The 23990-nt window shown below is 38.8% G+C and overlaps 3 protein-coding genes across 4 annotated transcripts in view; 1 reads left to right on the top strand and 2 right to left on the bottom strand.

Moving 5' to 3' along the window:
• Positions 1 to 573: 573 nt before the first annotated feature.
• On the top strand, positions 574 to 13533 carry amd1 (adenosylmethionine decarboxylase 1). Its single transcript, XM_056764328.1, has 9 exons — positions 574 to 977; positions 6627 to 6713; positions 8419 to 8545; positions 8748 to 8850; positions 8936 to 8978; positions 9060 to 9204; positions 10805 to 10897; positions 10977 to 11132; positions 11210 to 13533. The coding sequence occupies exons 1-9, from the start codon at positions 868 to 870 to the stop codon at positions 11351 to 11353; spliced, it is 1008 nt and encodes a 335-aa protein (XP_056620306.1). The 5' UTR covers positions 574 to 867; the 3' UTR covers positions 11354 to 13533.
• A 2655-nt stretch (positions 13534 to 16188) lies between these two features.
• Positions 16189 to 20258, bottom strand: ppil4 (peptidylprolyl isomerase (cyclophilin)-like 4). The gene is made up of 13 exons (XM_056764557.1): positions 20128 to 20258; positions 19760 to 19827; positions 19405 to 19469; positions 19197 to 19314; positions 18977 to 19119; positions 18782 to 18878; positions 18537 to 18653; positions 18341 to 18465; positions 18158 to 18224; positions 17887 to 17998; positions 17593 to 17689; positions 16774 to 16888; positions 16189 to 16532 (listed from the first exon to the last, which is right to left on the bottom strand). Exons 1-13 carry the CDS (start codon positions 20195 to 20197, stop codon positions 16338 to 16340), a joined length of 1389 nt encoding a protein of 462 aa, XP_056620535.1. The 5' UTR covers positions 20198 to 20258; the 3' UTR covers positions 16189 to 16337.
• A 454-nt stretch (positions 20259 to 20712) lies between these two features.
• map3k5 (mitogen-activated protein kinase kinase kinase 5) overlaps positions 20713 to 23990 on the bottom strand; it is a 28927-nt gene continuing 25649 nt past the window's right edge. For both annotated transcript variants that reach the window (XM_056763923.1, XM_056763924.1), the window contains exons 28-30: positions 23861 to 23970; positions 23666 to 23742; positions 20713 to 22261 (exon numbers count right to left, since the gene is read on the bottom strand). In XM_056763923.1, the coding sequence (XP_056619901.1) occupies positions 22201 to 22261; positions 23666 to 23742; positions 23861 to 23970 (248 nt within the window). In that variant the 3' untranslated portion in view covers positions 20713 to 22200. The remainder of the gene's footprint in view (positions 22262 to 23665; positions 23743 to 23860; positions 23971 to 23990) is intronic.

The raw sequence follows: 23990 nt of genomic DNA, 5'->3' as shown, positions 1-23990 counted from the left end.
ATCGCGCTGCGGGTGTCGATGTTTGGCAATTCTACAGGCTTTCAGAAATGTGGGAAATAGTATACTGAAATTTCAATAGAATAAGCTTCGCAATCGAGGTGAAAATCGCTCACGGGCTATTGCGTAACATGTAGCCTACTACAGTAGTCTATTATATTATTTTAGGGCGGGGAAATTTTAAGTATCGTAAGTATAAGGAAACAAAATAGAAAAAAATCATATTTCTTGACATGTTGACATGGAATTATTTTATATTTCTTTATTATTAACGACTTTAGAGCCATAAGAATAGGTATTTCAAAGTTACGTTGATAATAACATTAGCTGCTAGACAGAAAAATAAATACATTTACATACATTTCAGTTTTTTTCATACTTTATGAAGAATTGCATATTTTGTTTTGTTTCGTTTTGTTTTGTTCGAAAGTGCTTATATATAATTTAAAGTCATTTATAAAGTGTGTAAAATCGGTTTGCAAACCTACACAACAACTGCGCCACTGCACTCAAACACATTTACGCATTGTCATGTTTTACAGACAATTACAGCCAATCGCTGCCAACAGAAAGGCCGGCTTCTCGATCACGATTGGTCGAAATAATGATGACGTTTTCGGGAAGGTAATAAAAGCTCCGCGCTGGCTGCATTCTGCGCTTACACAGTATGGCCGGCGATATTAGCTAGCATTCGCCTACGGTATTCTCTGTAAAAGGGGAAGACGGCAAAAATCAAGGCAACTACACCTGGACTGCTCAAGGACTTTAACTAATAAAGCTAATAAATTATAACTACCGATAACGGATTAATATCAATTGTAATTCCATCCGACGCTATAATTTCTGTTGTTGGAGTCTGTTTGTCTCACGATGGAAGAAAGCAGTGCACACTTCTTCGAGGGGACCGAGAAGCTGTTGGAGGTGTGGTTCTCCCGTCAAGACGAAGCCAAAGGAACCGGGGATCTGCGCACTATCCCCAGGTGGGCCAATGTTTCCGAGCCGATGATCGACCGGGAAGAGTGGGGTTAAATTTAAAACAGTCCGATCAAGTGATGGACGCTAATCCAAACATGCGTAAAACGTGACGGTGACATGAGTGAGGTCTCGCCGTCTTGAATGAGAATGAATTCGGTGTAGATGAGTGACATGTGGGGCTGCGTCTGACACTCGTGCCGCTTTGGCCATTTTGACACCATCCCCCTTTGCACTCATTCATTTGAGCTGTCAGGAATCAAAGTAGTCTCTGAGCTTGGAGTTATCTTGTTTTCTGTTACGCACGTTTGGTGTGTTCGGAACTTGTTTAGTTTCTGTCCTGGTTTCAGATAAATCAACATGCTGCTCCGTGTCAGGTCTTATACTCAGCGCTTGGTTTCGCTGACTTCTTTTGTGGTTGCCATGAGAAACGCAGCTGTCATTTCCGTCTTCTCTCAGTGATACGCTTGCTTATCAATATGTTTTTGGTGCGTGTTTGTTTCAGCTCGGCTTCTGTCAGAATGACGTATTGATGAGCTCTAACGTGAGTGAATGCTAATCGATTACTAGCCAGCGGCTACAGCTAACGGTGATATGGCGCAACAGCGAACGCTAGGACGTGCTTTCCACTGCGTTTTAAATGATTTTGATTGACTTTAGCAATGGCCATCAAATAAAAGCCGCTACACAAACTATGTGGCGTTTTCACGTGTACTCGTTCGCTGGATTGTTTAAATTGCGGTGATGTGAAATCAGCGCAATGCGCATGTGTTCGTGCAACGGCTCTATTTTTAGGAAAACTGTAATGGCGGTTCGTCCAGAGCGGCAGCCTCCATGTGAAAGTCACGCGTGAGCGGACGCCCGTGATTGGTCGACTATCCGCGGCCGCATATTGGTCAGCGCGGTTGCACCAGCGCACACGTGTAGCTAAACGTGTAGCTCAATACCGTGCAGAACATATTTTATTACAAAACACCCCCATAAATATCAAAACTAGAAATCATTTACATTAATAGTAACTATAACAAATGACGAGGTTCAGAGACAACGCTTATCTATTAGCGTCATGTTGCGTCACGGGTTCGAATACCAGAGAACACGCGCAATAATAATAATAATACGCCGTAAGTCGCATAACGTTACATCTGTCAGGCTGCTTTATGACAGCTATGGCTCACTAACAAGTACAACGATATTACCGTGGTTTTACCTCGGTTTGATAAGTTGGGAGGCATGGAAAGCTATAGAACAAAGTACATAAAGTATGAATGAGTGAGTGCATTACGGTTCCCCTGGCAGTTTTCTCGGTACTGTAAGCTGATCTCAGTGGTTTGTCGAGGTTGAGCTGTCAGGATGAATGATGAGAGGTATTAGTTTACTTCCGGGAAAGTGTTAACCCTCCAAGAGAGAGAGAGGGATCATCAGAGTCTGAGCGCTGCGAAATAAGTCATGGAGGTCATAGAAACTGCCCCTCGTTTCTGAGACATGAGAAAGCATCATCACATTTATTTGAATGGTTTCAAGAAATTGTTTCCTAGAAAATAAAATACTCACCGTTGTGCATTATGGCTTCAAATATACATAAAATCCTTTCTGCTTCATGGAAGGAAGTCATGTGAAGAAGGAATTCTTTTACATGATGTTTATATACTATAATACTTCTTGTATGTGACCCTGGATGACAAAACCAGTCTAATGGGTCCATTTTTGGAAATGAAGATTTTTACATCACCCGAAAGTTGAATACACAAGCTTTCTATTGATGTAGGAGTTATTAGGATATGACAATATCTGGTGGAGATGCAACCGTTTAAAACCCAGGAATCTGTGGGTGCCCAAAAATCGAAATATTGAGAAAATTGCCTTTAAAGTTGTTCATCGGGGGCACTGTAGCAGGTCCTCCACTCACAAAAATAAAGTTTTGATAAATTTACGATAGGAAATTTACAAAATATCTTCCTGGACCATGATCTTTACTTAATATCCTTATGATTTTCGGCATAAAAGAAAAATAGATAATTTTTACCCATACAATGTGTATTTGGCATTTACTAAAAATGTTCCCGTGCTACTAAAGACTTGTTTTGTGATCCAGGGTCACATATATACTATAATGTATGTTCTCGAAATCCCTCAAACTAGATTTTTGTATTTGATTTGGCAAGTAGCCACATAAAAGCAGAATCGTACATCGTTTATTACAGTTTCTGCGATTATGGCCATCTGTACATTAGTTCTTAATGAAGCATGACTTGTGGTCTTCAGAACTGTCCCCTATAGAATGAACGGACCATCATGCCAAATGTGTGTAATGTGAGAACACAGTCAGCAGCAGCTGAGCTCAATGTCAGATCTGTCCAATCTATGTGAACGGGTACATATAGATGGACATAGAGAATTTATTATCAGATACGCAGAGAAGACGTGCGGCATTGCACATCTGTCTCATGTACCAGACAAATATTTTATCCTGTAAATGATGAAACATCCCAGTGACTTTGAGAGAGAACAAGGCCGTCTGATCTAAGAAGTAAGCTGTCGTGTTTACAAAGGTTGCTATAAGAATTCATCACCATTGACTAAATGCTTGATTCTTAAAAGTATGCGAGGTTCACTTCATAAACTTGTAATCATTCTGTTGCTGGACATTTCCACATATCTAAACATGACGCGGCACGAAAAGTGATTAGTTGCTTTACCTGTCAGCCATATGGCCTCTTGGGCGTCCTTGGCCAAAGAAAGCGGAGATAAGTTCCGGCTACGCGAGACTATCCAAACATTAACCGTTAACTGATAAGATTTTAACATTAAATTGAAATTAAATAAATGCATGCTGTGTCTCATTTCGTGGAGGCCTTTGCATGCGACACTTTCGGAGGACGCAGACTTTGAAATGAGGCACAGCTACAGTTGATGAGGGTCTTTTACACATTTCAAATATAAACATTTATATAAATTTGCAAACAGCAGCATAACAAATAGATCAGCGATAGCACCTGCATTCACATATTTTGACATTTTCACGAACCTGCAGCCTTATGGAGAATGGAGAAAAATTAAAAATATATATTAAATTAATCTAAAGCATAAAATAAACGGGGAAGAAAATAACTTGAATAATTAGCCAACTATGGCCAAAATAAAACACAGAAGAACCGGCAAAGAAACAAACTACGTTTTTTTTATCAAATGAAAATAGCCAGCCTACCTCAACCCAAAGCTAGGCTAGTTTTTATTTAATAAAGTAACATGTTTCATGTTGTTGGGACATTAGCTAGTTATACTGGTTTCCGGTACATGGCAGTATTTTTTAACCACATACATGACAGTTGCGGTCAAAATACAGAACCTTTTAATTGTGCAAATAACTTGTAACTACACAATGTAAACAATTTCCTTCCCCTCTAATAACTGCAACGTTTAGACTTCTTTAACAACTGAATAGCATGCAAAGGTAAATTATATGAATACTTTTTAAGCAAATAAATGGAGAACAGGGCTCGAAATGGGCTTTTTTCATTGGTAGCACTGGTGCTCCCAACTTCAAGAGTTGCATCCACCCAAAAATGAAAACTACGGTCTGTCTGAATAGCTGAACACATAATAGTAACAATTTTACCATTAAAACATCCATGTGATGTCTGTTGTGTTCAACATAGTCACAATGGCTTCATGATTTCCTGAAATCATATTTTCTAATCAGAAAACAAAGGCTTAAATTAGATATGTGAGAGGAAAGCGATCGCATCACGCTGTTAATCCTCCTTCCTCTACTGACCCTTATTTCTCATCATAGCAGAAACAGTTCAAACAAAAAACTCATCATATGATATGCTTATATTGAGCAGGTATGAGGGGAACCCGATCGCTTTATGAAGCTACACATGTGTTACAGTCATCTGCTGTTCAGCCTCGCGGTGCGGACTCCCATTGCGTTGCGAATGGACTATGTAACGTTAACATGTGAACATCCAAACACCTCTGTTAAGCACATTATTATGATAAAATAGTGCCGCGGCATAGAAGGACTGGCTTCATAAGGCTGCGTCCTTGTGTCCTCTGGACGTCTCTTCCTTTAAAGGATGCGCTATACGGAGGATCCCCAACTTAGAATTAAATGAGACGTTCTTCGTAGGACATACTGGCAGAAAATAAACAAAGTAAAATGTTGCTATGATTACACGTTGCACTCGCACACTTGTCAAATGAATTAAAATGATTTCTACATGAATATAGGAGGTACAAAGTTGGTTACTTTCTAACCTAAACAACGGCAAAAAGTTAAACAAATAAAAAACATTTTTCCTTACTGTTTTGAAACGTTTAGAAATCACTAAACACTCATAAACCTATTTACTACACCTGCCTGCTAAGATAAAAAAAGTACACTACATATTTGATTGAATATGCAGCTGCTGCTGTTTATTCAGATATCTGACGTTGGCCGACACAAAGAATTGTGGATCATCTCCAGCAAGGAAGGATACACCTCATGTGTCCTCTGAATTCTCGTAAAAGAAGGTTGAATTAGAAGGGTGCATACGGAGACCTCCGGTGGACGCAGCCTTCTGAAACGAAACACAGCTCGTGTGAATTGCCGATCACAGTGCAACAGTGAAAAGAGACCCCACAGAAACATTGTCGCGCTGCACCGCGTTCTGCACGTTGTTTATGCGACATACACCAATAGTGCGGTTTATTAAACATTCATATCATAACTAAATACACACCGGTATTCTGTATGAACCAGTATACTTCCCAGCACTACAAAGAGGACATAAATGTAGATATAAATCCGACCTGCTATACCTGCGCAAAATTTAAACATTGTTTATTACTTATTCCTATATCACATCAATTCTAAAAGAAGGCAGGCAAACCACGGGTCGTGCTGTTCTCTCCAAAGCATCCATGAGATAACTAACCATAATTCCTTTGGAGTAGCTCTGCTTTTAGCTTTTTTGCGCTTTATTCATTTCGCTGCGGTGAAGACACGTCGGGAAGACAGAGAATGTCACAGCGAGTAGTGATCGCGATTGTCTCGCGTCTACATTTAAAACAACGAACTTAAGCTTGACCAAGGCTGCCTGTGATTCACTTCATCTGAAGGAGTAAAGCCCTGACTAATGTGGCCTCAACAATCAGAGAATGACACTTGTGTGTTTTCCTCATGTGGTTTGCGTGATCGGATTTTAATCTCCAAACATCTGAGGGCATTTACAGCTGGTCACAAGCGTCTGCACGCTCAACACATGTATAGCCTATTTTTCTTTCATCATACAGAAAACTAAAAACATGTATGATTAGAAGTTCATTAAAAACGTTTTATTAAATTATTATTTACATATTAGTAATATTATTAAACTTAAAAAATAAACATACATATTTAAATATTATTAATCAGTTACATTTTTTAACCGTCGGTTAGCGGTTAAACGATCAATATGAACATGCTTAATTGACACGAAACTCCTTAGTAACACATATCTAATATGTTGCAGAGTCACAGGCAAGCGACGCCCACATTTTCTTCAAGGAATGCACAGTAAAGTTTTGACATGTTTGTAATGTTTACTATTTATATAAAACGTTAGTTTATGTTCACAAAATAACCATTTTTTTATGTTAACGAAAGCATTGTTACTATTTTTTTTCAGATTTGAATGGGACAAACTTCTGGAGAATGTGCATTGTTTGATTATAAGTGTGACAAAGACTGACAAACAGGAAGCTTATATACTCAGGTGAGTTAAAACAACACCTCTTTACATTTGTGTCAGATTTGAATATTATTGTTAGTTTGGTTGATATCCAGCAGCGTTTGTTTGTCTCTCCGCATTTTTGACATGTATCGGTACACTTGAAATTAAATGATCATAACTCATCTTGGTCAATTTGGATAATTTTGTTAGGAAAGTCTGTGTTGTATTTTTTAAATCTTATTAGCCCAGTAAATTCAATTTCTGCTTTCTTACTGATTACATTAGGTCGGCAGTAGGGCTGTTCAACGATTAATCGCATCCAGAATAAAAGTTTTTGTTTATAATATAATATATGACTGTGCCTATTAATTATGTATTTATAAATACATTATTTGTTCAAAATGACCCTAGTCCCATTCGCTCCCCTAAGGAAAAAGAATCTGTAAACACCGATAGTCTGATTGAGTGACAGATGCATGCTTTGCAGAATCAGATCAGATTAACGCCACAAACAACGTAAGAGATTGCTTTTTTTATGAAGTGTAAAAAGAGTTTTAGTTTGTTTTGAAACTATGATGAAAAATTAGATTGTGGTGGGCTGTCATAGTTGTCTTGTTTGAATGCCCCTGGCTCCTCACCGCGAGTCTCCACTGATTCTGAATGGGTTTTCCAGAATGGACGAGGCGTTTATAAACAATTAATGAGAAACATACATGTCTCCTTACGATCGCATTCAAAGCAGTGAGAACTCTGGTCGCTTACATTTACATTCATGCATTTGGCAAATGACTTGCATTGCATTATCCTCTACATTTGTTTCTAAGTATGTGCAATCTCTTGGGATCGAACACACGACCTTGGCGTCATTAATGCCATGATTTTACCACTGAGCTTCAGGGAATTACAAACTGCCCTCATTGTAATCCGTAAAATGACGGACAGCCTTCAGATTAACGCTACCTCTGGAATAATGGTTCAAGTTTATACAATATATATTTAAAAACTAAAGTCTCTCTGCATCAACCTAAAACTTAAAGAAGATAGACCGCTGTAAATACTAGTCCAGAAGCACCTCCGGTTTCAGTTTTTTCTTTTTTTATCTCTCACGTATAATTGAAACTTTAAGATATTATTTAAATATTTTGATTTGGTTAAAAATGTTCAACCATTGTGTTGTGTAAAATAATTGAAACGGGAAGTTCTTCTGCATCAGTGTTGTTTACGTTATCCAAAGTAGTCTAAACATAACTTTTTTTATTTTACAATTTCAAAATATTGTGATATGCACATTTGACTATTCCGATATATTGCGCAACCCTGGTGTTTATAAATAAAAAATGAATATAAACAGTTCACGGACATATACTATGTAAACACAAATTTGTATTCTGGATGCGATTAATGGTGGAACAGCCTTCACTGGCAGGAAACGCTTTTTGTAATCTCATGTCACGGCTGATAAGAGCGCTGTTTCAGTAGCTCACTGTGACACTTGACCTGTTTGTGTACATGTGTCCCGTCTGCTGGAGGACAACACAAGACTTTTATTATGTCTGTGTGCGGCAAATGCAATAACTACAGTTACTAGTGCTTTCTGAAAAAGGCATTATATCATTTTTCCATGCAAAACTTTTATCTCGCAAAATAAGACATTTCAAGTCATTAACAAATCCATTCTTGTTTGCCCCCTTCCTCTCTCTCTCTCTCTCTCTCTCTCGCTCTCTCTCTCTCGCTGTTTGTCTCTAAGTGAGAGTAGCATGTTTGTCTCCAAGAGACGTTTCATTTTGAAGACATGCGGAACAACCCTCTTACTGCAGGCACTGGTGCCTCTGCTGGAGCTGGCCCGCGAGTACTGCGGCTTTGATGCCATCGAGGTACCACACACACAAACACACACAGGGAAGAGGGATGAAATTTATTGTCAGGAGACATACGATGAATCCTTTGAGGATCAGCTCACGTCACTGTTGCCCGTAACTCAAAAAAAAAAAAAAGATGGGGAAAGCTGAGGGTGATATGAGACGTGATCTGTGAGGTTTGTGTTCTCTTCATATGCCATTGTTTCTCCGTTTTCAGAATTTCTTCTACTCGCGTAAAAATTTCATGAAGCCCACCCATCAAGAGTTCCCTCACCGTAACTTCCAGGAGGAGGTTGAGTTCCTCAGCGAGATTTTTCCAAGTATGATTTCCACCGAAAACACGTTGTTTTAAATCCGTCATTTCTGTAGGACGGATGAATGAACGTGTCGTGTTTGTTTGTGCAGATGGAGCAGCCTACTGTATGGGACGCCTGAACTCTGACTGCTGGTGAGTTCACAGCACAACATCCAACAGCTGTACACGTCACATCAGGTTGTTCTTATTTTTGGTGTCTTCTCTCTCCTGAAGGTACTTGTTTACTCTGGAGCAGCCTGAATTCTGGGAAAACAAACAGGCGGACCAGACTCTAGAAGTTCTGATGAGTGATCTCGACCCAGCTGTGATGGACCAGTTCTTTATGAAAGATGGTGTTTCTGCTAATGATGTCACTCGTGTAAGAGCTCAGGCCATTTTTTCTTTTATCGCCTAAAATTGTCATGCCAAAACCTCAAATCCAGTACAACAATTAACAATAACAAAGTTGGGTTGGGCAATGTCTAACAGAATGGCATCCGACTATGTCTGCAGTGAAACATTGCGATGGACGATGACATGGGCCTGCGGCATTATAAAGTGAGGTGCGTCAAGGCACGAGCTGCCAGAAACACGTCTTTTACACAGCGCCAACTGTCCACTCCTCTTCAATACACATTGTGGGTGTGCAGACACGCGCAGAATCGCGGCTTTTTTATACGACGCAGGCTGCGCAGACACTTAACTTTGCACAATGTGGACTGTGCAGAGAGGTGTCGACGTGCGGCTTCTGCGCAGGCGGGCCATAATTGTTTACAACACGATTTGCATCTCAAAGCCGCGAGAGTCATGTGAACAAGGTGAAAAATTTGTAGAAATCACGATGCTGGCTCAACATCATCATCTCTGTCAGCCATCGGAGATTGATGATGGCATCGTCTATATGCCCAACTCTATAACAGAACAACAAAAGTAATGAGGTCATTTTTTTTTTGAGGTCAATTGGTTTTCAGCATATATGAACCATTCGGGAATTAAAACGTGTAAACGGATCAAATAAAATAACACATTTTTTATAATAATGTGAGAATTGCTTATAGGACTAGGTGTTCACAAATAATCCCACTGTTGCAGCACAGTCGAATTGCCAAATAGGACATTTCTAACGCCTCATGCATGACAGAGGGAAGCAGTCAAGAATATGAAGAGAGGAAAGGAGGTCTGAGGTAACACTGGTTCGTCGGGTAGTCATCCTCTGTGTTTGGGGGATAAATGATTATAGAAACACACAGCATACTTACCTTTCCTTGCCATTATCAGAGAGACATCTCATGAGTTGTGTGTCCTACTTTCATCACATTATCCTGAGTGAAAGATGCCTTTTGCTGAGGTGCTGTTGATAATGTCCTTTGTATGGTTCCCATCAATGTGACTCATGGTCAGTGGTGCACCTCGGCCTCATTGGGTGTTTCAGTATTACAAGACAAGCCAAGGGAGGCCCACTGTTACAAGGTCATCTGGCAGCCTATTCTGTACCCCTCCACCTAAACCACACCTTGATTATCCTCCCCTGGACCTGTCCTCTGAGTGACCTTTTGTCAGCTGTGGCGACCTCTGGATTTAACCCATCAAGTAGTGAGTAGTGAACTCACATGCTGCAACACACATACACCCGGAGCGGTGGGCAGCTATCACTGCAGCGCCAGGGGAGCGAGTGGGGGTAAGTTGCCATGCCTTGCAGAATCCAACAGGCAACCTTCTGGCCACGAGTCTGACTCACACCGTTAATGCATGCTGAGTGCCCCTCGCTCCCGTATAGCAAAATCAACACAACCATATGCGCCTGCCCGTTGGTTAAGGCTGTTGTAGCCCCACTAGCACCGTTCATTTATTAAAGCTACTTCAATGACTGAATTTTTTGTGAATGTTGTTGTCTCATATCAGTAATAATCTTCAGACAGAAGAAGGTTTGTGTATTGACGTCAGTGTCTGACAGATGTTATCTGTGTGTGTCTTCACAGATGAGTGGAATTTGTGACCTGATTCCAGGTTCAGTGATCGATGCCACGCTGTTCAACCCGTGTGGATACTCGATGAACGGAATGAAGACTGATGTAAGAGACGTGATGTTTGAACGCCAGATTCTCCGTGTCCGCACACACCGTTTAATCTCCGTTGGTCTTGTCTTTCTAGGGAACTTATTGGACGATTCACATCACCCCCGAACCCGAATTCTCTTACGTCAGCTTTGAAACCAACCTCTCCCAGACATCCTACGACGAGCTCATCCGCAAGGTGGTGGATGTCTTCAAACCAGGGAAATTCGTGACTACGCTTTTCGTCAATCAGGTATTTGAAAAGGCGTTAGGCCGACACCGTGTCCACACACTTGATTCAGAAAATTCAACCAAGTTCTTTCTCCGCAGAGCTCCAAATGTCGCAGCGTCTTCACTTCGGCTCAGAAGCTGGAGGGTTACCGTCTTCTCGACCGCCAGCTAGCTCACTTCAACGATTACAACTTCCTCTTCACCAGTTACGCCAAGAACCGCCAGCAGAACCAACAGATCTGACCCTCCCCGATGAAGAAGCGTAAGAAGAAACATCGCCGCCGTCAGGAACTTCTCGTCGGGCGGCGCGGTCTCGTCCTATCTGGGAGGCGGATTCTGTCTCCTGCCCTTAGATCTTCCCTGAGTTTAACCCGTATGCATTCTCGTAACTGTAACGTAGATCTCGTGCATGAAAGCTCCTCTCGTGTCTTCTCGTGTGTACTAGCTCATTCTTGCTGTGATCTTGAAGTGCACGTAGAGTTACCGAACGCGCCGGCGAGCGTGAGGCATGTCACGCCGTCACGGCGCGTGCAACGTTCTCTTCCCTTCCTGCAAGCGTCCCCTCGCATCCCTCACAGACAAGGCTTCAGGCCTCACTAGACGAGGACCCTGACATGCTCACATCTCACCCGCGTGCTCCTTTAGACCAAAACAAGTTCCGTCGCTTTTGTTAACACAGTTTTGTACGTTCTCTCTGGGTTTCATTTACTATAATGTGGGAATTAAACTTTGTATGTTTTTAATGATACAAATATATACATGCAAATATTTCCTAAATGTTTACATGTGTGTGATTATAAATACAAAATAAATATGCACGTACATATATTACGTAAACACAAACTTTTATTCTGGGTGCGATTGATCGCGATTAATTGTTAAACTTAATTTCCTTTAGATCGCTCATCTGTGTAAAGGAAACGGTCTTAAAAAAGGATCACTAACAAATAATAAGCATAGCTTTATCTGATTTTCATCATCCTTCCAGATAAACGTCATTATTTTAGAGGCTAGAGAATGGTTCATTCACTGGTCGCTCAAAGATTATTGACTTTTATTGTTTGGCAAATATAGTCAGAATATGACACTACATTTTGAGAAACAAAAATTATTTTAGTCGAACACGACAGTCATTTTGCAATGAAACCATACGCTTCTATGAACTTCGTTTAGTTTTGGTCACAATGGATCAGAAACTATATTTCTTGTTCATCTGCTTTTCACCACATGACCACTGAATGTTTGAAAAGTTGAGTAATGTAACGGTTTCCCTTCTTCATCGTTGACGGTTTAAATCTCGCAATACATCCCATGAAGCTAGAAACACTCTTCTGTAAATAAATGAGCCTTTGTTGCATGTGCACAAATAAAACGCGCGGACTACTGTGTCGAACAATAGTGAGAAACATGAAGGACCCCGGGCTGTCCGGCACAGAGCCTGTTTAACACCCAGGCGCTGAATTAAAACCGTCAGAGCGACACTTTCAGTGTGCCCATCGCACAGCCAAGCGTTTTTCTTTTTTTTTTCAACAAAACGACTTGTCTGTCTTTTTCTCTAGCGGTAAGCACACAATGGGCTGGCTTCTGGATCTGAGCATGTCGGGGTCAAACCGGATCATTCCACACCACTGCAAAAACGTGCAGGTTTATCAAACAAATCTTTACTGCAGCGCGTGTGTCCAAAACTTCATTCCACCTCTACGAAAGACTGTTGTTTTTTTAATAAACCCTCTTTTTGCATCGAGGGAAAGTTTTGATTGAAGTTTTTGTTCTGTTGCATGCCACTGGCGTGTAGCGGGACGTTTCTGTGCGTCATACGTGTTCATACACTGAAATGTTTTGAGTTTGAGTGAATCTAAGGATTCGGTTTATTTCTCACTGCTGATGTTGTGACGATGCTGTCATTTCTCCTTAATAGCAGAAATCTTCCACTACAGCCTGTTGAGAGAGAGAGAGAGAGAAATAGAAATAGAAAGAGTGAGAGAGAGTGAGAGAGAGAGAGTGAGGTGGTGATGATGATGATGATGATGATGATGATGATGATGAAAGTCATTTCTATTGGATTTTCCTGACAGGACAATCATGTTGTATTTCACACGTGTTTGGAGGAGTAACAGCATCACGTGTCACATCTGTTTCTTTGTTTCGTTAAGGAAAGGGAGTGGGCAGTTGTGAGCATTTCTCTGGTCTTTATACACGGGGTGGGCAGAAATGTTGAGGACCAAGTTTTATAAAACGCTCCTTTTCTGAGCGTGTTCTGAGGTGGCGAGTGACTGTTGTGCTGGTGTGTGAAGGATTCGTCACGTTTGGAAGGGAAAACTTTGCTGTCCTGATTCTCTTGCTATTTCCATGGTTGGTCAAGATGTGCTAAATATATCTGTACTAAGAGCCTGATGCTTTCAATAAAGTAAATAACTATAAAATGTGTGTTGTGGTTTAAGTCTTTTGCATTCACTTCATTTTTTTGTGTTATTAAATGTATTAAATTATTTCATTTACATTTCCTTTATAAAATGGCAATTCCATTCAAATGTCACCCTTACTATGAACAAAGTTTTTCACCGTGCTGATAGTTCAGATGTCAGTATTTAGTGGGTTAAATACCCATGTGAAGCATTTTTCATTTAAGCATTTTATGCAACTGCATGATTTCCTCTAGACCTGCAAGTGTCTCTTTCAGAATGCTCATGTCCATAAGGTTCCATATTCCTTCAAATGGATCGAAATAGATGTTTCTGGAGTCATTCCTTCTCTATTTGTTGGTTAGTATTGCTTCTGGCAAATCCTATAAAGGGTTGTCACCGTTGTACTCTTTCTGTTATGTCCATAATGCAAGTTTACTTCCCTTTTTCAAAATAACAATAAACATGTGCAGGAACTGACAAATGAAATATATAATAGTATAATATAAACATGATTCAATATATTGGTAAAAAATACATTCTCCGATAATGTATTTCACACCCATAATTCAGAAAGTTGTCGACTACAAGTTTTGTGTATGTGGTAAAATCTATTATTCTGAAGACCAAAGACTAAAAGATGAAGGGCTTTATGAAGAAGTGACCCCTAAAGTAAAGAATCTGCAACAATTTCTTAAAAGATTCACTAATGCAAACTTAGCCGAGAAGAGCGTTACACAAAAGTGTGTTACAGATGAAACGGAGGAAAGCCACAACATCTGTTAACTTGAAATACTACAGAACAGATGACCGGAGGATCTTCATGATGATGGGATGTGATGAAGCTTCTGACGCTCTATGATCATTAAGTGATGTGTCTGTGGTTCATCTAAACAAGTCATCTGCTTAAAACAGATCCACAAACAGATATGTGACACTGCCGGTGAAATCCAGACTTAAGTTTTGAGATAACTATCATATAAACTTCTCCGTCACTATTAAAGATATTAATGTTATATTTTCACAGAATGCTCTATACAAGGCGTGGGATGATATTATGTAGAAAACAGCGAATCACCAAAAAAAGTTCAACCCTTCTTAATCCACACCTGTCACCCTTCCTGAAGAGCGTTAAAGCAGACATAACTCATAATGTCATGAAATAACACGCTGGGCTTATGTTGAGTGTTGAGGAAATCTACATAGATACACGCGCATCTGTTTTATCTTCTTATTATGTCAATCTTATTTCATATCAAAGCCTTGTCACTTGTGTCAGTTGGCGGTTGCAACTTGCCAATGTTGAAACGTCTTAACCAACATGAAATTGGTCCACATGTGATGATTTAACAGACCACAGCTACTCTTACTCGCACTCTTTTTTGCCCACATCGTTTGCACATTTCCATTAAATACCCGATAATGATTTGATCAGACGGGTCTTCTTGGGCAGGAGGACCTTGCGTGTGATTCAGGATTTCATTCTATTGTGTCATAGCGTGTTACCAATGGTTTTCTTGCTAACTGTGGTCTCGACTGTCTTGAAATCATTAACAAGCTTCTTCCGTGTAGTTCTGGGCTGATCTGTAAGCTTTCTCATGATCATCTTTACTCCACTGGGGTAGTCTTGCAGGGAGCTCCAGAACAAGAGCAATTGAGTTATTTCGTATTTCCAAATAATCGAACCAACCGTTGTGTCCTTCTCACCAAGCTTCTGTCTGTAAGCCTATTCAAAGTTTGTGCAGGTCTACAATCTTGTCCCTGACATCCTTTGAAACCTATTTGGTTGAAACCTTGTTGGCAGGCATCTTTTATGTACTTAACAAGCTGATTTAGGAGTACAGTGACAGGACTCATCTGTGGTCCATATAGGCACAAACTAATCTGTGAAGCCAGAATTCTTGCTGGTTGTACGGGTTCAATGGGACCCTGGACAACAACACCAGTCTTATAAATCAATTTTTCGAAATTGACATTGTTACCTAATCTGCAAGATTAATAAATAAGGTTTCTATTGATGTAAGATTTTGTATGAAGTTGTTAGAATAGGATATCTGGCTCAGATCGTTTAAAACTCTGGAATCTGAGAATGCAAAAAAATCAAAATATTGAGAATATTGCCTTCGAGGTTGTTAATCAGGGGCACTGTGGCAGCCCATCGGCTCACAAATATAAAGTTTTGATAAATTTAATGTAGTTAATTGATGATCTTGACTACATATCCTAATGATTTTTGGCATAAAAGAAAAATCGATCATTTTGACCCATACAATGTATTTTTCTCTTTACTAAAAATGTTCCTGTGATACTTAAGACTGCTTTTGTGTTCCAGGGTCACAAATACTTATTTCACTGACTGAAACGCAAATCAATTTATAACCTTTATATACATGTTTCCCTGTTTTTCTGGTTGATATTTGGTTTCTATCAGTTAAAATAAACCTACCAGAAAAATGATAGACCTTCATTTCTTTGTAAGAAAGGCAAACTTACAAAATCAGCAGCAAATAATTATTTCCCTCACTGTAAATGATGGGTTCCATTTGAAATCCCCCCTTGCAAAATAGACAGTTGCAGACCAACAGGGGTTCTTATGAACAATACAGACCCATCTCACCTCAAAAGAAAACTTCACCTATAAATCAACATTATGAAAAAATGGTCTAAACGTGCATCTGATTTACAAACGTTTAATGACGGACTGCAAATTTTGTGACACACAACAAGTGATGTTTTCTGGTACAATAACATGTTTCAGAGCTGAACCACATGAATTCATGGAGCGGCCGTGCTCACTCTGTCTTTACACTCCTCACATCTCTCTTCTAATACTTTGATCTCCTGGGGCTGCGGCTGCGCTCTCGTCTGCGGCTCTTCTCTTTGTAGTGTTTGTGTTCACTGTCTCTCTCTCTTCCTCTGTCTCTGTGTTTGTCTCCGCCTCTCTCTCTCTCATTATGTCTGTCTCTGGATCGAGAACGCTGTCGGCCTTTATCTCGGTCTCTTCGACTCTCCACGAGGTCCTACAGAACACCCACATGTAAGAGAAGACAGAGTCAGACAGACTCGCGAGGTTTGGGAAGAATATGCATAAACAAATAATGACCACATAGTTGTGTATAGAGAAGATAGAATAAAAAACTTTTGAAAGACAAAAACATTTGGCATATCATTTGTTTCTGATGTGAAAGATATATCTTTGAAATAAAATGTGTGTTCTGAAACCAAACAAGCGGTGATGTATTAAAAAGCACACATCTGTACCTTTGATGTCTTGTCCTTTGTCCTCTCGCTGTCTGATTGACGTTTTCTGTCGCGTTTGTCTCTGTCGTCTCTGCTCTCGTCCTCATCTTCATCTAACAGAAGCTCATAACGCGAACTTTGCCAGTAACAGTAAAGAAATACAACATAAAATGAATATTAAACTTGTCTTTACCTCTAAGCTTTCCTGTACCTCAGTGGTAGGAGCATTGCGTTAACAATGCAAAGTTGTGGGTTTGATCCCAGGGGATTGCAAATACCTATATGTTAATGTATAGGATAAAAGCAATGTACGTCGCTTTGGATAAAAGCGTCTGCCAAATGCCTAAAAATGTAAATGTAAAAATGTAAGGGCTCAGGGTTGGGAACGACCAAAGATAAATTATTTCACCTATTATGTTTTCTAATAAAGCCGGTTTGTGTTTGGCTAGTGTATAATAATATAGCTAATTATTTTTTGTTTAATTTATGTTCATATTAATTTGTATTATTATGTGACTGTATAATAATTGTATTAAATAAACAATGGGTCCTTTAGTTCGGTCTCATTTACAGAAACTGTATGTATGATACATTGACATCTAGAGGTTGAGCTTGGTATCGCAGTCTAAATTCAAATTATTTTAGAGAAACATATTTAGCCAAGAAATGGTTCTTCTCGGTTTCTTTTGCTCATAACATTTGTTAATGTTGTCACTTTGAAAGCATCTATACATTCAATATTATGTAACAGTAAAATGTCTGAAGTTGGTCTAAAATAGTCCTTTCTGGAAAGTGAAAATCATGTAAGAATTGAATGTGAAGAGCTGAATTAAAAGATACTCTTGCTTGCTTTTCACTTTGTCTTTTAAAGCCAGTTTGGATTTGTTGTCCAATTCTTTCTCATACGCCTTAAAGTCATCTTTGGTATACTTCCCACCTAGAAACCAAACAAAACCACATTTGCTATAAACCGATTTTCACATGGAGATAAAACAGTGAAGCGTGTGCAAACTATAACATCTGATTTTATAAACATCTCAGATTTTTTTCATCATTGAAAAAAACCTCATGCTTCCGTATATGATCCTGTTAATGACATGAATAATGTATAGGTTGTGGGTGATAAACTCTCACCTTTCCCTTTCCATTTGATCTTCGACACCGACTGACTGAAGTCCACGTGAATTCGACGATCATCTATCAGGACATTATCCATCTTAAAGAAGGCTTTCTCGCAGTCCTCCTCCTGATCACACACACGCCATAGTAACCATAGTTTTACTACACTAACAATAGTTTAACCAAGATATTTGTAACAAAACTGTGTAGTAAAATCAATCCGCCCCCGAAACAAGCTTTTGCCAAGGTTTGAAGCGAGATTGAGAAAGATACCGCAGACACAAACCTTTTCAAACTCGATGAAAGCGTAACACAGTGATTCGCCTGTCTTCCAGTCTCTGATGATCTCACAACTGAAAACAAATATGAACATGTTAAGTGATTTCTAACTAAAGCGATGTTATTAAAATGTGTATGTGGGATACACATCATCATTCAGCTCCAGCGCTCTCTCGTTGTGTTCTCTCACCATTTAATAGAGCCGAAGCGTGAGAAGATGATTTCCAGATCGTCATCTGTGGTGACGGGGTTGAGTTTACACACAAACAGCACGTTCTCTGGAGGTTTAATTTCTGCGTCTGGCAGATCCCCCACCTTAAGACCAGAAAGACGTCAACTATGAGATGAGACTCTTCGCTGCGGCGTGTTGAAAACTGAAAACTCACCATCTCCAGTAAAATGGCTTGTGTCTTTGCTTCTTTCTCTTTGATCAGTTCGTCCAGTTCCTCTGCATCTCTCCCGTCATCGTCATTTATGACCTCTTCTGCTCCGATGCGACCGCTCTGAAACATTAACACACCAGAGATGTCTGAACGCTTTTCTAAGAAGAGTTTTCAACATTTTTCAAGAATCTGCACCAAAGTTCCTACACACATTCAAATCCAGGTGAGTTTGTATTCTAAACACTCACATCCAGCTGCTGTTTGGTGGGTTCTGGAGAGCGGTCTGGAACCGGCAGACCCGCTGGATCATCAAACGGATCGTCCAGAATCACCGTGTGAGTAATCCTGAAAAGTGGTTCAACAAAAGTGATTTTAAATAAACGAATGCACAGCAGTGATTTTAACACACTTGATCTCTTCTCGTACAGTACGTGGATGACTACCTGATGTCTTGAAAGGGGATGAAGTCGTTGTCGACAAAGGCCTCGTTGATTTTAGCCAGCACGTCCATGCCCTCTGTGACCTCTCCAAACACAGTGTGAATGCCGTTTAGATAATCCACATTCTCACCCGTGGTGATCAGAAACTGAAAGCCAGAAGCACAAAGAGCCGTGAAACACGCAAGCAAATCCACATGATCAACACTAAAAATAAAAAACAAACCTGAGAGCCGTGCTGGTCGCTGCCGTTATTCACCATAGACACGGTTCCTTTCTTCCTGTGCTTGATCCTCGGCATCTTCTCCGATTCAAAGAAGCGTGCCTGATCCCCGTACAGCTTACTGCACACAAACAAACATCACATGTACACATGTTCATCTCTATTTAAAACAGTTTGTTGTGTTTAGATAGCAAAGAAAATGTTGTCTAACCTGAACACAGACTCTCCTCCGCGCCCCGTTCCAGTGGGGTCACCCGTCTGAACGATGAAGTCTCTCTAAGGGGGTCACACATAAAACTCAATGTAAATACAGATACAGAAGAACACCTACATTACAAACGGCCATTTATGCTTCATTTCTTTTGTTTTTGTCTCAGTTAAGTAGCTATAATAATATGATAAACAACAATGATAAGACATCATCATATGAAACGGTGAGATGTGGTTAAGGGATATTATAATCATGCAGAATAAAAGAAAATGTTTATTTTTCATGCATAATGTTTTCAGATGTGAGAAGTATATAACTGTGTGTCTAAGTAAACACAGAACGAAGAATACATTACCTGAACATTATGAATGAGACAATAGTTGTAGTATTTGATTTTGCAGAGTTTCAGGAAGTTCAGAGAGGCTGCAGATGAGAACAGACATGATTCATGACGTCAGGGCTACGTACAGGACAACGTAAGTAACGTTCGTGATAACATAACGTTTAGATCTCATACACATCACACAGAGAATCGTCGTGAAACTCTGTGATCTGACCTCATTAAAGATCTGCTGTAATACTGCTGCCATTATATCACTGCTCGACGCGAAGTTTCAGATGAACTTAATGTTATTCAGTCATCTCTGCTCACAGGACTGCATGTACATATAAAACTGCATCAAACACACACACACTTCTGTCATTAATGTCGTGAATAATCACCTTTGGGTCTCTCTTCTGTGTATAAATCAATCACAATATCACCCAATGTTGTTTCCAATAGAACCGCCATGTCGCGCCGATTCCGTCACAACGCATGCGCGTTGACAAGAGTCGCCAATATAAGAGTCTTTCCTTTTTATCTTATAATAACTAAAGAAAATAATATTTTTACAATTAAGATAACTGTTTGAATATATTCTGCACGCGATTGTTTCATTTATTTTATGATTTGTTTATATGTTCTACTCTTTAAAGGGAACGCGTTAAACATTTCATTAAATTATTAACGTATATTTGTCATTTGAAAAAATACTTGGTATGATGTTATTTAACAATAATTATTTCATAAATGTTAAATACATGTCGACTGTTATTTAATTGCAAAATTTGAAGCTAATACAAAGCAACTTGTAATCTAACCTGGAAAATCCGCAATTTAAATATTCCAGAAATATGCATGACATACATAACAAAATATGACATTTTATTTAAAAAATGCCATATAAGGGCTTTGAATGTCAACCACATAAAATGCCTCAAATAATGTTTATTACACGGATCAAATGATAAACAAAAAACAACAACTTTTTAAACTGTATAAGTATTTATTATAAAATTATTAAGTAATAAACATTAAATCTCCACATAGTTCTGTAAAAATTATATAGTAGAATCTACACTTCCACAAATAGATTTTAGCCTATAAGAAATATATAACCCTATGTTGTCTTATTCTATATTCAATGCTTTGTATATATTTGAACAATAAAAAGGTAACACTTTAAAATAAGCTTCCAATTGTTAACATTACCTTACTACAGTTAGCACATAAAGTATATTAACAATGAACAACACTTTTACAGCAGTTATAAATCTTATTGTAAAGTGTTACTGGACGTTTTGCTGTATTTGTCTGCTTTTGTCTGCATTAGCTCTTGGTTTAAATATAATGTGCTAATGAACTTGTTATGCATTTGTTTGCAGAAATGTCCTGAACACCCTGTTGAGGTTTAGTTTGTGATAATGACCTGCTGACTGTACATTATCCTTACATATTTCACTTTAAAAAGCACAAACTGCCTTTAAACTGCAATTAAAAAAGATTAAGATTAATATCACACCAGCAATGATCATTACGATTTTTTTTCTCCAGAAAATAAAGACCCTACATTTAGTAAAAGGAAACATTTGTTGTGAAATAAAACATCAGAATCGGGGAAACACTGATCATGCAAACACAAATGACAGAAATCAAACTTTAATTTACTGTTATATGATTGTCACATTACATAGCCCTGTATATATAAAATACATAGGAGTGAATTAAAACAATTGAAATGCACAGGAACAGGTGAACATTTACATATTGTTTGTGTGTGTTTTATAATAGACTCTTGCAGTAGTTTTTCAGAGTTTAAATAGTTGAGGTGTTGGAGGTTTGTGCTTAATAAATAAATCCTTTGGCAAATCTTTCAAAATGTGATTATATTATTTGTGTGAGCTGCTTCTAAATAGTAAAATTCTGCAATATAAATATAATCTCAGGAATCTATATTTTAAAGTTTTTATGCATAACATCAGTTTTATTCATTTCATTTATCACCCCAAACAGAGAACACAGTAGAATGTGTGAGGAATCAGACTGGTCGTGGTGTTTCTTCATAGTCATTAGAATATAAACGGACATAAACAGCTCTGCTAAAAAAGGTAAATTACCTTGATGATACACCTTATAAATGATACATGTAAAAAAACATACGAAATCTGTATTTATATACGTGTGCATGTGTGAATAGTTTCAATGTCTTTCCCTTTAAAGGGATCAGAGCTGCGAAGGTTCTCAGGCAGGTCAAGACGGGAGTTTGTAAACAAATATCAAAAATAAAACAAGTTTCCTGTACAAAGTTAACACAACATGACGTACAAATAAGCTGTGTAGAAATTGTTCTACAGCTGGAGCTGTTAAAACACTGTTATTTACATGTGATATGAATTGATCCCAGTGGATATTTCACTATGTTCTCCACATGTCGGGTGGCTCTGGATGGTCAGATATGTGTATACATTGGGTTCTCAGGCTGGATTCTTTCTGTGCTCTGTAATAGCGTTCCACAGTTTACAAATGATTCCACCTCTAAAAACACAGAACAGTCAATGGTAAATAGGTTAATTCACATCGAAATTGCATCGTGGCACTCATTCAGTGACAACAAAACTACATTCTCATGAACAGATTGCAGTATCCACAATGTTGATTGTATTATTAAAATAAATTAAATAATTTGGTACTAGAATTAGGACTGTAAATAGATTTAAGTTTTAATCGTGATTAATTGCACTCCCATTCTAACGAAATTGTGATCCACCCCACCCTTTTAGTCGAGATTATTTATTTCTAACCGCGATTAATCAGACGGTTTCTAACCACGATCAACCGTACGCTTTCCAAAAGAGGTTAATCGCACACTTTCTAAAAGAGATTAACTCTTTCACCGCCATTGATGAGTTATCTCCTCAATTAAAAAAAAGTGCTTCCCCACCAAAGACGAGTTATTAAAGCAATCAGTGTTTGTACTGTTGTACAGCAGGTGGCGCTATTACACACCTTTGGAAAAAAGTACAGAATCCCAGAACCTAGAACGTGTATGTTTTAGCAGTTTTTAATGATTGTTCTGAGTGGAATCTGGGTGGAATCTTTGACAAAAAACGTTAATTATCTCAGTTGTTTAATCAAAGTGATGCATTTTTGAAGAAACCTACCCACATTTACGGAGTGATAAAAAAACGAACAAATGAAGATAGAAGAATACGGTTTCTTTTGTTTAAAAGCTGAGACTCTGTTCTTTCATTTGACATATTGTTTGTCCATATATTCTTTACAAAACATTTACTGTGAGTCATTAAAGTTGGGTGAAAATGTTAAAAAACGCTGGCGTAGGCTGGCAACTTTTTTTTTTAAAAGGCTGGTGGCGAATGAGTTAACCACACGTTGTCCAATCGAGATTAATCGCAAATTTTCCCACAAACTAGAAACACTCTTTCGATTAACCGCACACGCTCTAAAATAGATTAATCTCACGTGTCTAATCAAGATTAATCGCCTGTGTCTATCGAGATTAATCCCACAAATTCTAAAACAGATCTGATTACATCTAGGTCTAATCAAGATAAACCGCACGCTTTCCAAAAGAGATTAATCGCATGCTGTCTAATCGAGATTAATTGCACGCCTTCTAAAACAGATGAATTGCACGCTGTCTGATCGAGATTAGTCGCACGCTTTCTAAAAGAGATTAATCACACAATTTCCAATCAAGATTAATCGCAAGCTTTCTAATTCTGATTAATCGTATATTTTCTAATCGTGATTAATCGCGCTCTTTGGGACAGTGAATAATTGCACGTTTACCATAAAATTAAGCATACAGGATTTATTTTGCTTAAAAAAAAAAAAATAATGCATTGGGGTCCACTCATTCTTCACAGGTTCAGTGAGATTAACAGCAGAAAAGTGGAAATGTAAAAAGACTGTACATACCGCAGTCTTAAAGTCTTTAGATCGTCTCTTGTGACATAATGAAGGATGTCATCGAGGGAGTACTCCTCAGATATAATCTATCAAATAGGCAAAAACAGATTCTATAATCCATGATCTGTTATCTGATGCAGATAGAATTTCATAGAATTTGAAGAATCACCGAATGAATCTTTTAGTTTAACTGTAGTTGCTTACTCTCTCCACAGACTCCGCGTCAGCCCCGTGAAGTTTCAGCCATTCCTGAAGCTCCTGGTCTCCATCTTGTTCAAATGATCTCGGTGTGTTTATAAAGGGCTCAGGAACATCTGCCATTAACACATGACAC

Source organism: Triplophysa dalaica, chromosome 13 (assembly GCF_015846415.1).
Source record: "Triplophysa dalaica isolate WHDGS20190420 chromosome 13, ASM1584641v1, whole genome shotgun sequence".
Taxonomy (NCBI): domain Eukaryota; kingdom Metazoa; phylum Chordata; class Actinopteri; order Cypriniformes; family Nemacheilidae; genus Triplophysa; species Triplophysa dalaica.
Note: the sequence above shows the minus strand (reverse complement) of the source record. Positions and strands in the feature narration are given on the sequence as shown.